At 37.8% G+C, this 19,790-nt stretch overlaps 1 protein-coding gene across 1 annotated transcript in view; it reads left to right on the top strand.

The window, feature by feature from the left end:
• LAMA2 (laminin subunit alpha 2) overlaps window positions 1-19,790 on the top strand; it is a 296,182-nt gene that overhangs the window by 220,243 nt on the left and 56,149 nt on the right. The window contains exons 39-43 of the mRNA XM_035899887.1: window positions 10-126; window positions 1,255-1,418; window positions 4,908-5,046; window positions 11,306-11,408; window positions 19,418-19,534. Coding sequence (XP_035755780.1) covers window positions 10-126; window positions 1,255-1,418; window positions 4,908-5,046; window positions 11,306-11,408; window positions 19,418-19,534 — 640 coding nt within the window. The remainder of the gene's footprint in view (window positions 1-9; window positions 127-1,254; window positions 1,419-4,907; window positions 5,047-11,305; window positions 11,409-19,417; window positions 19,535-19,790) is intronic.

Raw genomic sequence — 19,790 nt, 5'->3', positions numbered from 1 at the left:
ATCCTATAGAAAAAGAAGCAAGCTATAGAAGATGGCAGACAAGATGTTGAGAAGACCCTGCAGGAAGGGAATGATGTCCTTAATGAAGCCAACAAACTTGCAAATGAAATCAGCTTAGCTGTAGAGGTGAGTGTTTTATCATCCTTATCTGAGAATTAGTAAAACGAAGCATCATTATGGAAGCAAAATAGATAATTAAATCAACACCTGATTTTTCTTTTTATTTATCAACGTTGGAATATTTGATTGGAAGAAATAGTTTTTCCACTGCTATATGGCAGAAAAGCTAATCTGTGAATGATTAACTTTGAGATTTAAATGATTCATTGGATTACATAAAGAGCTAGCTCATAATTTTTCATGGTCTTTGCCTTCTATAAATATGGTATTGTGACTGCGCTACTGACTTTATCTTTAGAATTGCAGATGCAGCAGATCCATTCACAATCTCACTGCAACTCTGTGATCTAGATGTAGATTTATCTGCACAAAAACTGTGTGCATATCAGAAGGAAACTTCAAAAATAATTTGTTGCCTGTGGCAACAATTTTAAGTCTAGATAGATCAGGGAGAGGGAGAGAATTGCACTCTCATTTTACATAAAGTTTTTGAAAATTCTGCCTTGAAAGTTTTATCAACAGAGTTTGAGATAAGTGCCTTAGCTACAGAAAAATATATAAGTCTTGAAATATCATTGGTTCTGTAAATATTTCCATCTTGCATTGAAAATTGTTATAATGACTGAAAAAAGAGCCTTTTGGAGAAATGGGAAAGGAAAAACTTTGAGACAGCTTATTGGGACAGGAATAGCAGGTCTTCAAAAAGTACAGTTCTTACTAAGATACTTCAATAAGCAAAAATATATTGGAGTCATTCAAAGGGTCCTGAAACATGAAGTTTCTTTCACTGGTTAGTTATTGTCATGGAGCACAACAATTTAGTATAACTATGAATGCATCTACCTTTAGGAAAGAAATCCAAATTAGAGTTTATAAGCTTTTAAACTGTGTAGTTCCTTAATTGTAAAATAAAAACTTCTACTAAGCTCAAGAGAGGCAAGTAGCTCTTGGAATATTGTTTTGTCTCCCCTCTGCTCTCCAGTCCAGCCATTCCTTTATTCTTTCCATATTAGTTCCCTAAAGTCTTAACATGAGGAAGTTATGAGATAATACCTCACAAGGAAAATATATATCTAAAGGGCTACAGAATGCTTGCATTCAGCCCATTAAAGGCCTGTCTTTTGTCATTTTCAGTATGTAGAAGGCGTTGCAGATAAGATACAGCCAATGTCTGATCAGCTGAAGGATAAAATAGATGACTTATCACAAGAAATTCATGACAGGATGCTTCCAGAAAAGGTGTTGCAGGCTGAGAACCATGCAGCCCAGCTGAATGAATCATCTGCAATATTGGATGGGTAAGGCAACCATTCATTGGTAACGATAAAATCATGGAGCCGGTTTGTAAAATTGATTGACAGAAATTGAAGGGCATTCTTCTTAGACATCTGTCACTGGGAGTATACAAATAATCAGTGTTCTATGTGAGTATGTAACCATCCAGTTGGTTATTTGTGTGTGTCTCTCTTGTAAACTCTTTCATACATCTTGTGATACTTCTAGGCTGCATTACCTGAAAACAGTGCCCTCAGATGCACTCTTAAGACAGTTTAACTTACCATATGCTTACTTCTGTGTTGTTGGAAAAAAATTGAACTTTGTCTTAGAGAGTCCACTATGTGTTATCATAAACATTTGTTAAAAACAAGCAGTGGTTTTCTTTTTAAGATGACCATTTTGGTAGGAGACCCTTATCATGGTGCTAATTTGTTTACTGTCAGAAATCCCCCATAGTGACAGACAGTGATCCCCCTAATGGTTTTGAAACACTCTCCCCAAATGAGTAGGTGTCATGAGCCAAAATGCTTAAACCTAAGCACAGAAACTTCAGTTCCTGTTTACCACTATCACATTTCCAAATATAACTGAGAATTGCAGTGCCCTTGGTTTATATGACCACAGCCCTTTTAGAAATACGATTTTTCTGTTTTGGGTTTGTTGGAGTTTTGGGGGGGGAGGGGGCATCTTTTGTTTTATTGTGGTTTTGGCATTTAAGAAAGCAAGCCATAAATATTAAGTGTAATTTGCAACAGTAATACTCAGAAATAGATCATGGATATTCTGCCTCTTGGACCTGTCCCCAGCATAGCTCCAGAGTTTTCTCAAAAGCACTGCATAAATAAAAAAGATACATGCTGCTTCTTTGCTGCTCACATCTTTTAGATCTACCTGAAGACCTTAATATCACGAAGACTTGTGAGGATATGCTTAACACATTTTTTTTGTGTCAGCATCTGTAATTTTGATTAAGTGTCTGATACTTGTAAAATGGCTTCATGTACAGTGTATTCACACTACTTTAGATATTCAGTCTAATTTATGTTTTGAGGAGTATATGATAGCTGTGGTTCCTAAGTAAAAAGGATTTGAAGGGCACTGTTTCTAGGCAAACGTGGCTTTTGTAAATGGTATGTGCGCTGTCTGATTAAGACACGTCAGTTTTGTGGTGCATCTCCGGGCCTAAAGAAAGTGATTACTGTCACATTCAATCACAGTACTGAATTGGGATGTAAATATCCAAATACATGGAAAGTTGGCATGGAGGAACTAAGTAGAGAAAATGTAGACAGAGAAGCATATTTTGCCTCCTTTATGAAATGTTGGCAAGACATATTTTGAGATAGAGGCTTTTAACTCTGCTAAAGAGACTTTTTTTATGGGTGCGCACATGTGTCTTAACGTAGGTTGACAGCTTGGCCTTAGGGAGCTTAGAGTAGTGTTTAAAGTCACATTCACTGTGGTATAGCAGTATCGTCTGTACTTTTATCTGATCTGGACATCAACCTCGGTTTCTCAAGATATACTATAAAAAATGCAGAATCAAGGACATTAAAAATTTAAAATTAAAAATTAAGAAAATTAAAAATCTAAAAGCAAATTGTTCAAAATTAATATTCTAATGTGGTCAGATGAATAATTTCAAAGGAGAAAGAGATACCAAGTTGCTATGTAATCCTGCATCAGGATAAAGCTGTTTACTTCATGCACTGGTATTAAACAGTCAGTATTTTACAGGAATATGCAGTCTCTATCTGTCTTAGGAATTCAAAAAAGTATCTATCTGCACAATTGGCACTTGAGTGTCTTTCAGTTAATACTAAATTTGCTGAAAAGTACCATTTTGTCTTACAGGAGAAATTGAGGGAAAGCCCTTTCTCTCCAATCGCCCCCTAAGGCTTCAAAATGTATATTGACTGATGGTGAGGATGTTCTCTTGAGAGTGAGAATGTGGAACAGTTCATGAATTTAACCTAGAAAACATTGTTATTCTTCCTGTATACAAGGAGGTCTTAGTACAAGCGACTCCCTTACGGGTAATTGCCTGCTGATGAGTAAATATCATTAGTATTTGGCAAATTCAGTTTGGTTCCCTCCTAACCAAAAGGGACTTGAACCATATTTCTAAGCCGTACTTGAGCTACTAGCTAGATGGCTATTCTGGGCTGTGCATTTCTCTAACAGACCACGACAAAAAAATTGCCATAGCCTAGGGAGCTCCATCTGTAGTTGAGGCAGGAGATAGGCTTTTCCAGGAGTGATGCAGAGGCGGCTCGGTCATGCTGTTTCTGCAGTAGCCTAAAGGGAATCTCTCTCCCTCTGTTAACTACATGTGGAGTCCAGGGAGTATACCCTCCATCCCCTTTGTCTCTCCTGTTGCATTTTCTAGAAATCATTAAATGCTCATCGAAGCGAGGATTGGAGCCCAGCTGTCCCCAGAGAGTAGGTTAATTACTAGGTTAGAGAATGAATTTCTCTTTCTTCCACACACACTGTCTCAATGACTAAGTATTTTATACAAGCTGGAACAGGTCCAGCAGGAGTAATCCCAGCCTCCCTTATATTGCCATGTACCTTGATGGCTAGAACGTTTCCCAGAGAGGCAAAAATCCAAGTTCAAATCCATTCTTGTCCAGTTTAAGCAGGTATTTTAGCCCATTTACTGTTTATTCATGAAAAGCATCGTAGGCATCAGGCATAACATACTCTGAAAGAGATGTCTTCGAGTTAAGCCTGTAGGTGCAGTACTTCTTTATAGAAAATATTTGAGGATATTATACAGAGAGAGTGCAAGAAAAGTGATTTCTCCAGCCTGCTGGCTAGAAATTCCCTTGGAAGGAGGATAGCTGAGCTCTAGCCCCTACAGCAGGAAATATTAGTTGTTTAGAATTACCTTTTATCTCATTATAGTTATTAGAATGGAATATTTCATGTATATGGAACACCCCATTCAATATGAAGTATTATTGGTTACGTTTTTCATTTTCGTCAGCAAAATTAACATTTAGTATTTGGGTTTTTTAGACAGTGAGATCTCCTTCAAACTTGGAGTTTCTGTGTTTGGCAGCCAGATCAATAAATTAGTTGTTCATAGACTTGACTTTAAAACATGCCTGTGATGATCCCTCCATATGCATACAGTGAAAAATTCATTTAGTTGCCTGGCTCAGCACATAACCTATAAACCCACATTATGACTATATGTTATCGGGATTATAGTGTTAAGCACTACACAGTCTTTTCTCAGTGTTTCATTCATTTTTATCTCACAGGACCTCCTCTTCTAGCGAACACTGGGTTTTGCATCTTTCTGCACAGATAAAATGTGAATTCCATTAAACACACGATGCCAGAACTCCTGAAATCTCAAGTGTAGCATTGCTTTCTAAGAAATACCTTAGAAATAGCCTTAGAAATACAGGCTGTTGGGTTTGAAAAAGTGGGATACTATGTTCTGTTGAGCTCTGATAGCAGGTTTAATGGTGTGTTTACTTTTCCTGTCCCAACAGAATCCTTGCTGAAGCCAAAAACCTCTCTTTCAATGCCACACGTGCTTTCAATGCTTACACTAACATCAAGGATTACATAGATGAAGCTGAAAAAGTTGCCAAGGAAGCCAAGGCTCTTGCAAATGAAGCTATGCAAGCGGTAAGAAAAATAAGCAAATTGGGAAGAAGGCTTAGATTTTCCATGGAACTCTGCTACACCTTATCTCAGATCCATGTTTTGCCATCTTATGTCTTTATTTAGAGACCCCCACCACCATAAATTCTGTGTTGAGATCAGAAAGCTATGCCCCTGTCAGAGCTACATGTACCTCCCCGTTTGTTCCTAACTCCTGTTCCTTATTTTTCTTTCCCTTTTTGTTTGCTATTTTTCCTTCCTCTGTCTTCTGCCTTTCAGTCTCTGTCTATGGCTCAAGCCGACAGCTGCTGCAGGAAAGCTTTGAGTCAGGAGTGTAGGTCATTTGGTACCCAATAAAGCTAGTTTATTATTCAACAAATGTTTTGCACACATCTAAAGAACTCCGTACCTTAACTAACTCTTCACCCTCTCATTCTATGAAAATGCGGAGAGGCACTTCTCTGCACGTAGGATGAACTGCATGCACCTAGCAGAATTCTAGAAATGCAGAATTGTAGGAGGGGAGCAGAAAGTTTTATTCATAGAAACCATACAGTTTCTTTTGTGAACTCTGACGTTTTTCACGGAAAAAAATCTTATTCTCACTATGAGGTACTGCATGCAAATTTTCAGAGGAAACGGAGAGAACTTTTAAAAATAGGATTGTAAGGTAAAGCCAGCTCTCCAGCCTGAGTCATAACGAGAAACTTGGCTCCTTAATGCATATACTGTGAGCAGAAAATGTTCTGAGCATAGCCAGAATAATTTTTATGTCAAATATCAAAGGAGTTAAAGGCTAATTTGTGGAAATCGGTCAGAGAGCAAATGACGTGCACTTCACAGGCACGCAGGAAATGACAGTGTAATATGAAATTATGTCTGATACAGAAACATACAGATGAACAGAAGCAACTTGTAGTTACAGCGCTTGTACATGAATAAAGGTAGCTTGCAGAGAGCTACTTCAGTCAAATGGATTACAAGAACAGCAAAAGCAATCACATGCTGTAAAGTTCTGTATTTAGTAGAGGGATAAAGTGATCTAGCCACTGCATGAAAATTTTAATATTTTTAGGCTTGTTTACATTGTCAACTTCTATTTCAAATAACACTAATTACTATATTTCTCTCTTGATGAAAAAATTTCACCTCATGCATTAGTATGCGCTAGTTCTCTGTAAATAGTTATTTGTTTCACCAGAATTCCTTATTACACTGCAGAAGTAAATAAAGAGCTGTGGATTTTTTTTTTTTTCTCCTCATTAGGATTTAATACAGATAGCTATCTTTTGCTCCTTTGATGACTCTCAGTGAGTGAGGCAGGCAGCTATTTTGAGGATTGAATAGGAAAAAAAAGACACATACAGCAGTCAAGAAACAAAGCAAGCACTTACAGCGTGGCTACAAAAGAGTATATATCAGATGGTGAACCAGCTGATTATACCATGGAGAGAAAGTGGGTATATAATTTGAAAGGGATGGAGGTGAAGATGGACAATATGATGTAAATAGAGGCAAGTGAGTAGCAAGGAAAGAGACTCAGATATTATTAAGGTAAGGTTTTAAGCATCTCCATTGCGTGTATTCATTAGAGGGAGCTTGGATTTTGTTACGAGCTGTATATGTGTAACAGGGATCTAGTTGATAAAAAAGAAAATTGAGGGAGCTGTGCCTTTTATATGTAATTGACATAGAGTAGAGGTAATCAAAGTGCTGCAGAGAAAGGTAGAATTTAACCATCATTTGATAAATGATCTTGTGAAGATTTCAGGCCAGATTTTAAAAATATGTTAATGGTGTAGTTCAGCCATCATTTCACTATTCTATTGTTTTGTTTTTATGCAAAGACTGTTGAATGTTCGCTCATCCTAAGTGAAGAGCTTTAGCTGCTAACCAGGTAAATCAGGCTCCCTCTTTCTGCAGGCCCCAAGGAACTTACTTTAGCTGAGCTTCAGTGTGAGAGTGGGAGTGTACCCTCACTGGACCGTGGTTCAAGCACTCTCCTAGAAGGCGGTATTTGTTGATTTGAGGCCCTTCAGACTGAGAAGCCCCTAGAAACTGTGTCTCCTCCTTCCTGAGAAGGTCCTCTTTGTGACCCTCTGTAGAAGACAGAGATCATGTCTTCCCCCTCCTTTTGAACGACGGAGCCATGTTCTTTTCTTTGTCAGAGCAGTCATGGGTGCCTATCTTCTGTAGAAGGCTGTGGTCTCCAGATGCTAGCAGATAACGGAGAAAAGGGATGAAGCTCACATGCATCCTGAGCCTAGCCTTTCCCAGTGAGCAATTATAAGGTTGGGGCAGCGGGAGGAAGGTTTCCCAACAGCAGCAAGCTGGTGCATGAACCACGGCAGGGACAGGATTAAGTTTTAGCTTCCAACCTGTACGTCACTGGAGCAAATAATTTACAAGAACCTTAGTGTTTTCTGTCTCAGTGGGTTTTTGTATTTTGGTTTGTAATGGGAAAATTACTTTGTTTTCAAATTAAGCTAATGTTGCTAAAAGCAAGAACGAAAAGATGCTTAAAATCCATCGTGATTACAGGAAGCCCGATAAATGACTGGGAAAAATGTACTGAAAGTATGACAGAAAAATTCTTCTCGAGCATTTTATGATGGATTTGCTCTCCCCTTAAAAAGCAAAATAAATTTTTCATAGATGAGAAATCTCCAGCATGCAAGCAGCTTCAACATCCCGTTACTTACCAAGGCAGTAACTGACTGAAGAGTCTGTCTTGTAAACAGATCCAGCTTGTGTCTCACAGAACAGAATCTTAGTTTTACAATACATCTGGAAAAAGCGTGATTATTCTTGGACTGTTTAGAGAGGGCTTATAGGCTAGTAACTGAAACCACAGGTGATGTGTTAGGTATTTAGGGTCCTAATTCCTTCTTCGCTTTTGACTTCCTTTATAGTGGTAAACCCTGATGTTTATGTTGGGTGTCTAGGTTTCCTTACGTGGTAACGGCATAAAGCAGCCTCCTCGTGAGGATGTCCTGAGGTGCAAATCATTCATAACATTTTGGTACTTTAGAATGTTCAGCTATCTTCAGGACTGGTAAAAATGAGAGTAACCCTAACTTTTGCACAGGTGTAAACGTCCCAGTATGTGAAAAGAAAATAATTTAAGTAAAGAATAAGGCAGAACTATTTTTTTACTGATGGGAATTAGCACTTAGGTCCATAAAATACCTTGTACGTGTGTAATTTCAAGTATGTGATCCTCAAAACTGTCCCAGTGCATTTATATCCATGCTTGGAGCTGTACCTCTGCATGTGACCAAAATCACCAACATGACAGCAGATTTGGGCAACATGGTGCCTACTTCATGTTTGCATCCATTCATGAAACCTCAGAAAAAAATCCTTTCTGCAAAGTCCCCAGCAATGCTCCGTCTGATATGTGTTCAGACCATGCCCAGCATGTGCTATCAGGGGAGTCTTCACAGAATGCTGTGACTATGGCTGATCTTATCAAACTTGCACGTTTCCTTGTTAATGTGGTAAGTCAGTGATTCACACAGTCATCCCCGGGAGATCTAGAGGGATTTTCTCCATCCCAGAAGAGTGCCATAACCCACCAGGCTATGGGTTGAACTGAAATCTTTCTGCCACTTCTGCAGAAGCTGGGCTGTTTGACAAAAACAGAGTTCAAGAATCACTGAATTACCAGAAAAAGGAAGACAGAGGGGATATTCTTCCTAAATTCTTTCCTTACCCCAAATTATCTGCAAATTATCAATTCATAGGGTTTTTCTGCAACTTGTTAGGTGTTTTTCTTTTGCTGTTAAACTTTGTTTAAAATTTTGCTAACCCATGGATAGGAAAAAAACAGACAATTAAGGACGATGTATAGTTTCAGTAGCAGCATTTTATATTATGTTATTGTAATAGCACTTATGCCTCTAAACCACGACTGAGATTGCATTGTTTGGATGCATAATGAGATCCCACTTCTGCCACAAGATGCTACAAGCAGTCAAGCTGCACAGAGTTTGCATGGGGAGGGTAGGGGGCATGAAGGAAGGCACAGGGTGAGGAAGGTACTATCCCCAGGTTATGAATGCTCTGGGAGAAGGAGAATTTGAACAGACTAGATTCCTGAGACCCTGTGATTTTCCAATTTATCTTGAATCACCGTCTTGTCTTACTTTTTTCTTTTTTACAGCAGGTGCCTCAATTTAGAAAATAATATCAAAGACCCTTGGCTGTCAGTCTTATTAAATGACAAAGGGGTTTATCATGACCCAGGCTTGCCACAAGCACACAAACTCACCTCACACAAAGCCAGGAAATGTTTGGGTTTTTTCATTATTGACTTCATCATAATTCAATGTCTCATAAGCCACAAGAAAAGCTAGCAAAAAAGCATCTTTTGTATCAGATGTCTTGATTAATCCTTCCTTTCAGAATTATTTTAAAATAAATATAAAATAAAGCGTGTAATCAGTACAAGTGTATTTGTCTCTGAAGGGGTTTTTCTAGTATTAACTTTATGCTGAAATCTGTTTCTGACTGTCAGCACATGCCCAATTATTGTCTCTGATTTGATAAACTTATTGGGTTTTGCATTGTAAATCTGGCCTCCCAATTTCATTGTATTGAATATAAACTGCTTTAACAGCCAGCCAACCATGCCTAGTCATTTAATAATCATAACAATCATTATTTTTGAAGTGCATGGCCACAGAGTGATCGTACCCTGGGTTCTATTGCTAATGGGAAAAGGAATGTAAAAGTATTATCTGATTTGACAGGTGCATCTGCCACAAAATCTGGCCAAACATTCTTCCTTCAGGAGCAGTCTTTTGCTTAATTGGATAGTTTTTGGAGGTTTGGTTTTTTTTTTTGTTCTGTGCCTATATGTATTTTGATATTACCAATTCTATTTGTATTACATGATAAAGAAAATCTGTAAGAAACTAATTTTGTTCACCCTCCGAGTGTATACTTTCTGTTGATGTTGAAAGGAATTTGTGTACACAGCTTAATATTTCAGGTGAGCTTGGAAACATGGTGATCATGTGGGCCTTACATCTTAAAATCACTTAGCCTATGATGAAAGCTAAGCATATATTTACATCCCGTATGAATACAGGGAATCTTTAATAGCTATATCCATGTGAAATGGTGACATATGCCATGAGTTATACCATAACAAAAAAACTGGTTCTGAATTTTGCAACTATCCAAAGCATTCCTTAAGATTTTTAAAAGAAAAATAAATGGGCAAGTCCAATACATGGGTTTTACAGTATCGTCGAAAAACAACAAAGATTCAGTGGTATGCAAAATGCCACCTCTAGGCTTGCTCATTATATAAATAATGAATAGCAATAATAACTGTGTCATTTAATTGACACATAGTTAATTTTTTAGTACATGTATCTGCCCTGGAAAATGAAAAGTAGCTGCTTCTTAATTACATACTAGTTACGAGGCTATGACCCATGACTAATATAGAATGTTATCTGGCTGTCAGGAGTATTCTCAAAGAAATGTATTCAGTATGATGTGTGACCTGAGTTCAGTCTTACAAACTGAACAGTAAGTGGTTCAGAACCTAGAGCATTTCCTACTGACTGAAATACTAATCTAATTTAGAAAAATCATTCTATCTATTGATCAGTCTCTGCACTGAAGATAGAGGTGGATGTTTTTCAAAAGAAAGATCTTTAGGTAGCATGATATGATGAGGGATGGTTATTTAGTAATAAAAGTCTTTCAGACTAACTGCAGTTTGCCTTTCTTTTTAAACTTTATTTCTTTTATATCATATTTTTTTTACTGACCTAGCAATTACAGTTCTTGAATTTGACCACAAAGACACCTCTGTTGTCAATACTAGAGTTTGGATCACCAGGTCCAGTCTGGCTTCTAAAGGTACTGTAGCTGCTGTTAGGGAGAAATTCTGTGTTGCACAGTGTTGTGTCCATAGCTGGAGGGAGAAACCCTCACGTTCAAGTTGAAATATCTATTTGTTTGTTTGTTTTGGACAAAGTTTTACTTCTAGAGTCAAACATGTTTAACACTAAAAACATTTTTGCTTTTTATTAAAGTCATCACTGGTATTCCACAGGATATCTGGCTTCTCATAAAAACAAAAGGAAATTAATTAGAGAATTTTTTTTTGTCTCTTGTAGACCGATATAACAGCAATGGGACATAATTCAGAGTAAACTGATGTTTACTTAAAATTTAGATTACTGTTCACTTAGATCATGTTCTTATATCTTTTATGACTTCAGACTTTCCTGTATGTATGACACTGCTTGTTTGTCTACAGACATCTGGTCCTCAAGGATCATTGAAGGACGGTGCCAAGAGCTCTCTTCAGAAAAGCTTCAGGGTTCTTAACGAAGCCAAGATGTTAGAAAATGATGTTAAAGGTATGTGCAGTATATGGCATTCAGGCACATTAAATAGAAGAAAAACATTGTGAGACTGCTATGCTTCCAGTATGAAGAAGTCATATCAATAGAAAAAAGTGTAATTCATTATCTGATTTGAAATGGAACAATGTACCAGTGAAAAAGATTCTCCTGTTTGGGCCCAAGCATTATGCAGGGATGCTTCTCCCCTCTGTCCATTTCTTGGACCGGAAGGCTGAGGAGGATGAAGCCTTGGTCTTCTCTTGTTAACTACTGTAAGGGCAAGAGTAAGTGGGGAGGAGAGGGGGATGGATATACTGGTTCTTCTTCACTAAATACTCTAGCGAAAAATTAGTACAAAAACCAGCCCAGCATTAAATTTTTATTCTCATCAATACAGAAGCAGGGTTTGCAATGCCAGTCAGAGATACCATATCTTTTCAGGATGCTTATGGGATTGTGCCAGCAAAGGGAAGCATGGGGAGGTAGAATGAAGTTGTTTGCCAAACGGAGAGTAATGGGAGGGAATTGCTAAGTGTTTTCTTGAAGAAGAGAAAAAAGAAAACGTCTCTAGAGAAAAATTATTATTTTCATTTTCACACACACACAAAAAATTTCTATGTTGCTAAAGCATAAATACATGTCTAAATGCAGCTAAAATCATAAATTTTGTAGATTCCAAACCAAATACTTTGGTTTCCCTGTGAAAAATAAAACACCTTTAATTTCTATTCAATATTTCCCACTGGAAAAAAACCAAAAAATATTTTGAATTATGCTGTTTTGTGAGATGTAAAAGCTGGTAATTCAGGTCAGACTGTGCTTACAAAGTCCTTAATATTTTCTCATCAATAAATGAAAGTATTATTGATGAACACCATAGAGTGAGAAGATAGGACAGTAGTCCATATGGACACACAGGAGGTATTTCATGCACACGTGAATAATCAGCTGCAGAAATGCAGGCTGAGGAGCAATTGTCTGGGTAGCACTTCTCTAGCATGAGACTAAAGAGAAGCATGACTCATGCTGGGCAGAGGTAGGAAAGGCAGATGTCACAGAGGAATGCACGAATAGGAGCACAGCTTTCCAAAACATGTGAGACAATTCTTCCACTCTGTTCAGGGTTCCTAGTGCTTTAGCTAAGTTACTAGCTACAGTCCCGGGCACTGAACTTCATGAGGGCTGAGGTGGTTTGCAGAGAGTCCTGAAGACATCATGAAGACTAATTGGAGATCTAGCAGAGGAGGGATGAGGAGAAAGATGGAAATAACCTAAATTTGTAGACTTTAATTAAAATACAGAAGTACTGGAATCGATTCCTGAGGAAATTAGGGAGATTGGACCTTTGAAAATCTTTGAAAACAGCCTAGATGAACATCAGCAAAGAATGACTATTGGTCAGAAGGAGAAAAATGATCTTTGGACAAACATCTGTTCTGAGCCTATGATTCAATGATCTTCTGATCATTGGAACCACAAGCAGTTTATTTCTTGCATCTTTATCCAGACAGATTGTTTTATAGGTCCTCTAAGAAAATACTTATTGCAGCACTAATGAAGCATCTGTTTAACCGTACTCAACACTTCTTTCTCCACAGCAGTCTTAGAAAGGAACTGAAAAAATAATTCATTTCAACTAAACCTCAGGGGAAATAAGTATGATACGATTATCTGCTTTCAAGTAGGTCAATGCTGAGTTCACACATCTGCCTTTGTGAAAGATGTTAAATGTTACTGCTTTAATCGCTTTGTTTTTACATATATCAAAAAAAGCAACAGTGTTTGTGCAACTGGTTAGTAAAGTCTGAGAGGAGGATCAATTATTAATTGAGTCCTCTCTACAACTATTTTGAAGGTCTTTCCTCCAAATACTGAGTAATATTTTGATTAGTCTAGATGGAATAAGTTCAAGTTGATAACTTTGTGATTTATTCCAAATGAGTACACTATAGTCCCCTCCCTTTTGTAATTTGAAATTTTGTTGTGTATATTTTGAGAAGCTTGTGTCCAGTCACTGTAGTTTCTGAGAAATTCTTTCATACTAGATACATTATAGTTTAATCTGATTCAATTGGCTGAAACTATAACAGGGTTAAGTTGGAGTTACCCACAAGGATGGGAAAAACATAGCACTTGAAAACCTGTGTGAGAAAAAAGATTTAGGACTTGGAAGAAATAAAGATGAGGAGGGGAAAACAAGTATGATATGATATTTTTTTTCTCATCATAAACTCTGACAATCAAGCTGGGTTGGGGTTTTTTTTGTTTGTTTCATGTATTGAAACTAGAAAAATCACACAGTAAATATTCGAGGTTGAGATTTAAACTGCTTGTCACAGAGGTGATGCCTGAAGCTTCCCTGTCATGCCAGAGTAGTTAAAATAGCTTTTATTAGAAACAAGACAAATTTTTATAATAGAGCCCAGTCTTTCAGGTTTTAACATACATACAAAATTTTCATTGGCCTCCTGGGAGATGCGTTACAAAAAGCATACAGCATGAAGGATGAGATCCATACAACTTAGAGTCATCTTTTGGCTGTTACTACACTTTCATTTAGTTTTGGCAGCTCTAAGATTTCCAACTGCAGAACTAGTTAACAAGTAAACATAATGTTTAACAAGGTCATAAAATGTAATGTTTCATAAGGTCATTAATTACATTTCACTATCATACGCTGTTTGAAAGTTAAAAACATTATTATTCTCCTGTAGCAGCTCTGAGAAAAAATGTGTCTGCAGTCACTAGTAAATCTTGGGTGTATATTTAGGGTGTTCTTTATTGCAACTCTTCACTGCCAGATTCAGTACAGATTTATGGCTGGAGAGGCATGTTTCAGTAAATGCATTACAGAAAATCACAAAGCTATGAGGGGAGGCCAGCCTGCCATTTAAATAGTGTGGCTGAAGAAAAACAAATAGGGATGTTGTTAGTGCCCCTTTCTGGAATGCAAGCTTCTGCAGTTTGCCGTGGCTAATGTATAGGAAACAGCGCTGCCTCTTCCCTGCTGCAGCGTTCCTCTGAGCAGCCGAGGCACCGCTGAGTGCAGTCCATGGCTCTGTGTGCTCCCCGGGCAGTGATACCAGAGTCATCATGTGTTCCATATAGCACAGTGCCCTGTTTTCAAGGACAAAATAAAATATTGGCTGTACTTGAATATATGTCAGTTCCATGTGCCCACAAGACTGTTCAATTTAACCCTGAGAAAAGATGTATTGCAACCTTGATCAGGCATTACTTCAGAGATTTTTTGAAAAAAGTATGTTATTCTCCCATTTTATTCCAGTGAGAATTTAAGTTGATAACAGCTTCATACTTCAGAAGCGAAAGTCTAAACAGTCTAAAGATTCATCAAGCAATCCTAATGCAAGCAGGGAGCACTGCTTAAAAGCGCACGTATTAGATCTTTGTCTATGTTCTTGCCCCATCCTGAAGGGTAATGAGATGGAGCTTTCTTAACTCTCTCTAATATGTCTTAGATTTAAAGTGCTTCATACAGACAAACATTCTGAACTTTTCACAGTACGCCTTTTTGCATCTGATAAAACATGGCCATGCTCTACAGCATGACTCACAGAGATCAGTTAACATTGTGCCCAGAATGCAGATGCAGAAGAATAAAATGCAAGGACAGACTTTTTTTTCTTCCCCACCCCTCTTTTGCTCCAAAGGGGGTGATGTTATTAGTATTATGAGCATAATCCCTTCTGATTGTCTTGGTGTTTCCAGGATAGAGAGTGAGAGTTGAGCGTAAAACTAATAGAACGATGTTTTCTTACGATTCTTGTAAAGCCACCCTGTTCAGAGTCCCGATTAGAAGTGCAGGATGGATGATGGGCACTCTATAAAGATCTGGTAGACAGAAGTAATCATTAGTTTGAAATTCCTCTGCCTGCACTACAGGTAGTACATTAGTTAAAGCAATGAAGACCCATAAGCCACTCAACTAACATACACTCCAGAAATCCAGGCTGGGCTGTGATGGAAGTGGGAGTATTTTCTTGCTACACTATGATATTCCCCTGATTTGTGGCCAATTACCTAGTTATAAAACGGCTGTTAATCACAGAAATGTTTTATATTACCACCAAAAACTGCTGAAACAGTCCTTACAAAGCAAAGCTTCTGACAGAAGCTATTAAAATGGAGATTTAGTAATTTCTCTCTCTGTGGGGCTGGGAGTTAGAAGGAATAACCCTGGTGGGAGAAGCAGAATCTGTATGTAATGTTTGGGCTAAGAAGGAGTTTTGAAATTTTGGCTACAAATGAGTGAATGCTGCTGCCTGTCAGCTTCATTCTCTCTGTGCCTTGAGGGATTTTCAGTTTGCCAGGAGCAATTTTTCTTCCTTATAATTTTGAATTTACTGTTTGAAAAATATACTTGCCCCAGTGCAGATTTGAGACTATATACGGACTTTGTCAAAACTGATCAATGAGAAGAGAAAATAAGATGTATAAACTGCTCTTCAGCTGGAGACTGGTGTCAGGTGGCTACTAAAATTCAGCTCATGTCATTTCTTTTGCTTAAGAATTGACAAGTTGAGGGGGACCTGTCTTGTCTGACAACATGTGAATATTTTTAGCTAAAACATTTTCCAGATAGGCACAGCTAGATCCCTTGTTTGTGTATTCTCCTCTCCTTTGTATTTTTGCTGACCTGGCATATTGCATTCAGCGAATTATTGCGTTAGTTTGATGACCAACGTAGTATTCATACAAAAACTGCAGTCAGTGCTGAAAGTAGTCTTTTTAGAAAGTTAACCATCATTAGCTGCTTTTCTCTAGTTGTATCTCTTTCCCCTGCTTGTTTCCAATGCCAGTTTCCAAGCCTTGCTTGGTTTGGGGAGAAAAAAATTTAGCTTATGACCCATCTTCCTCTTTATAGGATGAGTCTGTGGGGAGCAAGAACACTGCTTGGAAGAAGCAAACCAAAGATATCAGAAAGCGATGTATGTAACTGCCAGTTCATTTGTCAGTATCCAATTGATAAAAACAGCTGTGTATGTTGCTCCTTAATAGATTTCCACCTTTTTTTCTCGTTTTGGGGGATATGCGTTGGGTAGCATAGCCCTATGACATCTCCTTGGACAGTTTTGCATGGAAAACTGCATTTGGTCATGCTATCAGAAGACATCTGTTAGCATTGCAGTGGTGGCACATCATCAGTAATTAACCAGTGCCACATACATGTGTTCTGCAGACACTTGTAAATAATTGTCTCTTGTAAAGATAGATCACTGCATATAAACGGTAATTAACTAAGTTCTTAAGTGAGTTTGTAACAAAACATATGAGTGTAGGGATGTTGGTTTTATTTTCATTTTACTTATTTCAGTTTATTCACTTAGAGGAAAAGGGGATGACGCTGTATTCTGTAATGCTGTATTTAACCATGGAAATATAAACAGGAATTTAAAATCTTTGCTCTTGTTAACCAAGCCAGAAAACCTGAAGGCCCATACCTGCAAAGTCCTTCAGGATCCTGCTTACTCTTTAGGGTTTAGTTTCAGTGGTGCATGAATAGTTGTTGATTTGAACAATAAACACTGCATTGATTGGCATCCTGTGCCATCTCTGTGCAGAGCTGATCAAGTGGGAACAAGACTGAGAGAAATTTCTCGCGATACTCCTCAACACTTTAATGTGAATTGACAGTGCCTGGCGTCTTCCAGTGCAGACCCACTAACTTCTTCCAAGTCAGATAAGCAATGTAGCTTGGAAAAACTTAGACTGTAGCCGCCTGTATTTTGTCTAGCCTCTATGATTAACTGGAGGATCTCAGGCCTTCAAATCATAGCTCCAGCATTTTTCATAAATGCTAATAAATTAAAGGATGGGGAAAAGCTGAAGTCAAGTCAGTTCGGTTTGTGATTCATATCCAAAACTAGCTCAGTGTTTAGTGAAGAGGCCGCCTGGATTACAGGATGGGAAGTTACTTCAAAATACAACCTCATGTTAATATCACTGTGCAAAATGAACAATATCCTTGGAAAGCTGACATGGGCCTTAGTATCTCTTCACATCCCATTGTGTGAGAGCCTCCCTCGAGGCACTTACTTATGGCTTTATTGTTGTAATATTTTTAAAAACACAGTTAAAATGTATTTGAGGAATTAAAAGAAAAAATAGCAAACAGGTAGAGTCTCAGAATTCAATTTCAGGAGTTCTAGGGAAACTTCCCTTATTAATACCCATAAAAATCAGTTTGCTGCTATGGTTACAAAGCTGAAAACAAAAGTCTGGAAACATGATTCTTCAGAAATATAACTGGGGATAATTAGCATAATGTTGGATCTGGCAGAGTGAAGAGGACTGTGCAACAAAGTTAGTACACCACCACCAGAAAAGAATCAAGTATCTCAGAAATATTAACACACTTTATAAACACAAACATTGCAAAAGGCACCAGAGACACCAAGGAAATATCAGGCAGACCATAATTTCAGAATTAAATGGAGGAAATTAAAACAGTTTTGTTGGTGTTGCTGCTTAACTCAGATAAAGTCTCAGAGCATTTAAGACCAGAATCTCCTGAGTTCATCCTAGTTTAACAACATGACATTACCAGTAGCCTCATTCATCAGTGGAGACAAAACCTGCCATTTGAAAATAAAGGTGGTTTTGAGGAGAAGGGTGATCTTATAACTGATATGATTCTTCCCAACTTTAGTGTCAATTGTGTCTCTTGCAGTTCACACAAATGTCCTGTTCCTCTGCAGGACATTTTGCAGGAATGAAGGCTCACCTCCAGGCACTCCTGCGTCCTGTGTGTGGCTCTAATTTAAATAAAGCAAACAGATTTCTTCCTGAATGACATTTCAAAGGGTCTAACAACAAAAGTATGATTCTCATTTAAATTCCACCCACTATTTCAGTGTTGCTATAGTCTTGGAAAATTTAGTTAATGTTTTCACATATGTCACGTATCTGAAGGTCACAGTCATATTTGGTACCCTGAAGTCCGTTTCTACAAATTATTCTTCTCTTCATGTTCTCAGGCACAGTGATGTTGAATTAGTTTCCCAACAGGGCGTGCCTTTAAAGTAAGAAATTACCAGCTGTCTGTTCCAAAGAGTTCCATATTGATATGAAGAAATGATGAAAAATTTTCTGTGCCAAACTTTACTTCTAAATTTTGAAATAGTATCTGTTTAAATAGCCATACAGCTTAGCTGGAATCTCACTTTTGAGAGTTTGAAAAATTATTGTTATGCTGGATATTGTTCAAAAAAAAAAACTCTATAATTTTTATTCAAAATAACTGCTGAAGAATAGGAACTTACCTGTAATGTACCAAATATGACACACCTGTGCCTTTCGTTTGTACTAGTTCTACAGTTCGAACAAATTCTTAGCTTTGAATTTTATTTACCAGGCAGGCTTTTTCCCTCCGAAATTAATATGTTTATGTCATAATAACCTGTTATTAGTGTAGTCTCCTGAGATTGATCAGTGCTAGGATGCTCTCATGTGTTTTCCTCAGCTGTTACGTCAATTTGGTTATCTTTCAGAAAATCCAAGAGAACTGGGCTCTGGCCAGTCTAATGGCAACAGTAAGCTGACCTAATCAATCCTGCCTCTTTCACGCTATGTTTGGCTCATTCTTCCCAGACAACCCCCTTAAGAAGAAAATTTCGGTAGTACCTTAATCTAGGAATCAAAGCCATGACTAAACATCACACTTGTTGAATCTATCAGTGGGTCATTGTGGGGATTTGCATAAATCGTATCATCTGTGATTGCCTTTTTTTCCTTTCCTCTGTATACCTTAGGAAAACCCTTGGTAAAAACACAGCAGTGCAAGGAACTCAAGCATTAAGATACCATGGAAGTAGGGAACTTAAAGAAACAGAAGAAGATTATCAATGAACCCTACAACCAGTTTTACTGGACTTTCTTGTTTACACAATATAATATATTAATGATAAATGGTTTGCTCATTATGATGCTTTTTAAATTATGTGCAAAGAAATGGTAGTGGAAACAAAGAGTTAAAGCTTCTGTACTTTGTGCACTTTTTATAGAAAAGGGAGATAACGTGGACAGCATGCAGAACAGGCTGAAAGATGCTGATGAGAAGAATTCCATTCTCCTGAGAGCTCTGAATGAAACCTTTGGAAAGCTGTCAGCCATTCCTAACGGTAAGCTGGAAAAGTGCTGCAACGCTTGGCTCATCCCCGCTCTTTTGTTTCATTTTCCATCACTTAACATCTGTCTGATCAATCTTTGCCTGGGTCTGCACTGTGTCCACTTTGACCATTGGCCACTGTAGTAAGACAAAGAGGAGCAATGTGAGAGAGAACTGAACTGAAAACAGATGCCTAGTATCAGTTTGTATTTTGGTGTGGTAAAAGGTACCATGCTACTGCAGTTTGCAAAAGGTTTCATAAAGAAATG

This window comes from Egretta garzetta, unplaced genomic scaffold, assembly GCF_000687185.1.
Source record: "Egretta garzetta isolate BGI_Z169 unplaced genomic scaffold, ASM68718v1 scaffold397, whole genome shotgun sequence".
In the NCBI taxonomy this organism is placed as follows: domain Eukaryota; kingdom Metazoa; phylum Chordata; class Aves; order Pelecaniformes; family Ardeidae; genus Egretta; species Egretta garzetta.
This window is presented reverse-complemented; position numbering and strand designations above follow the sequence as displayed.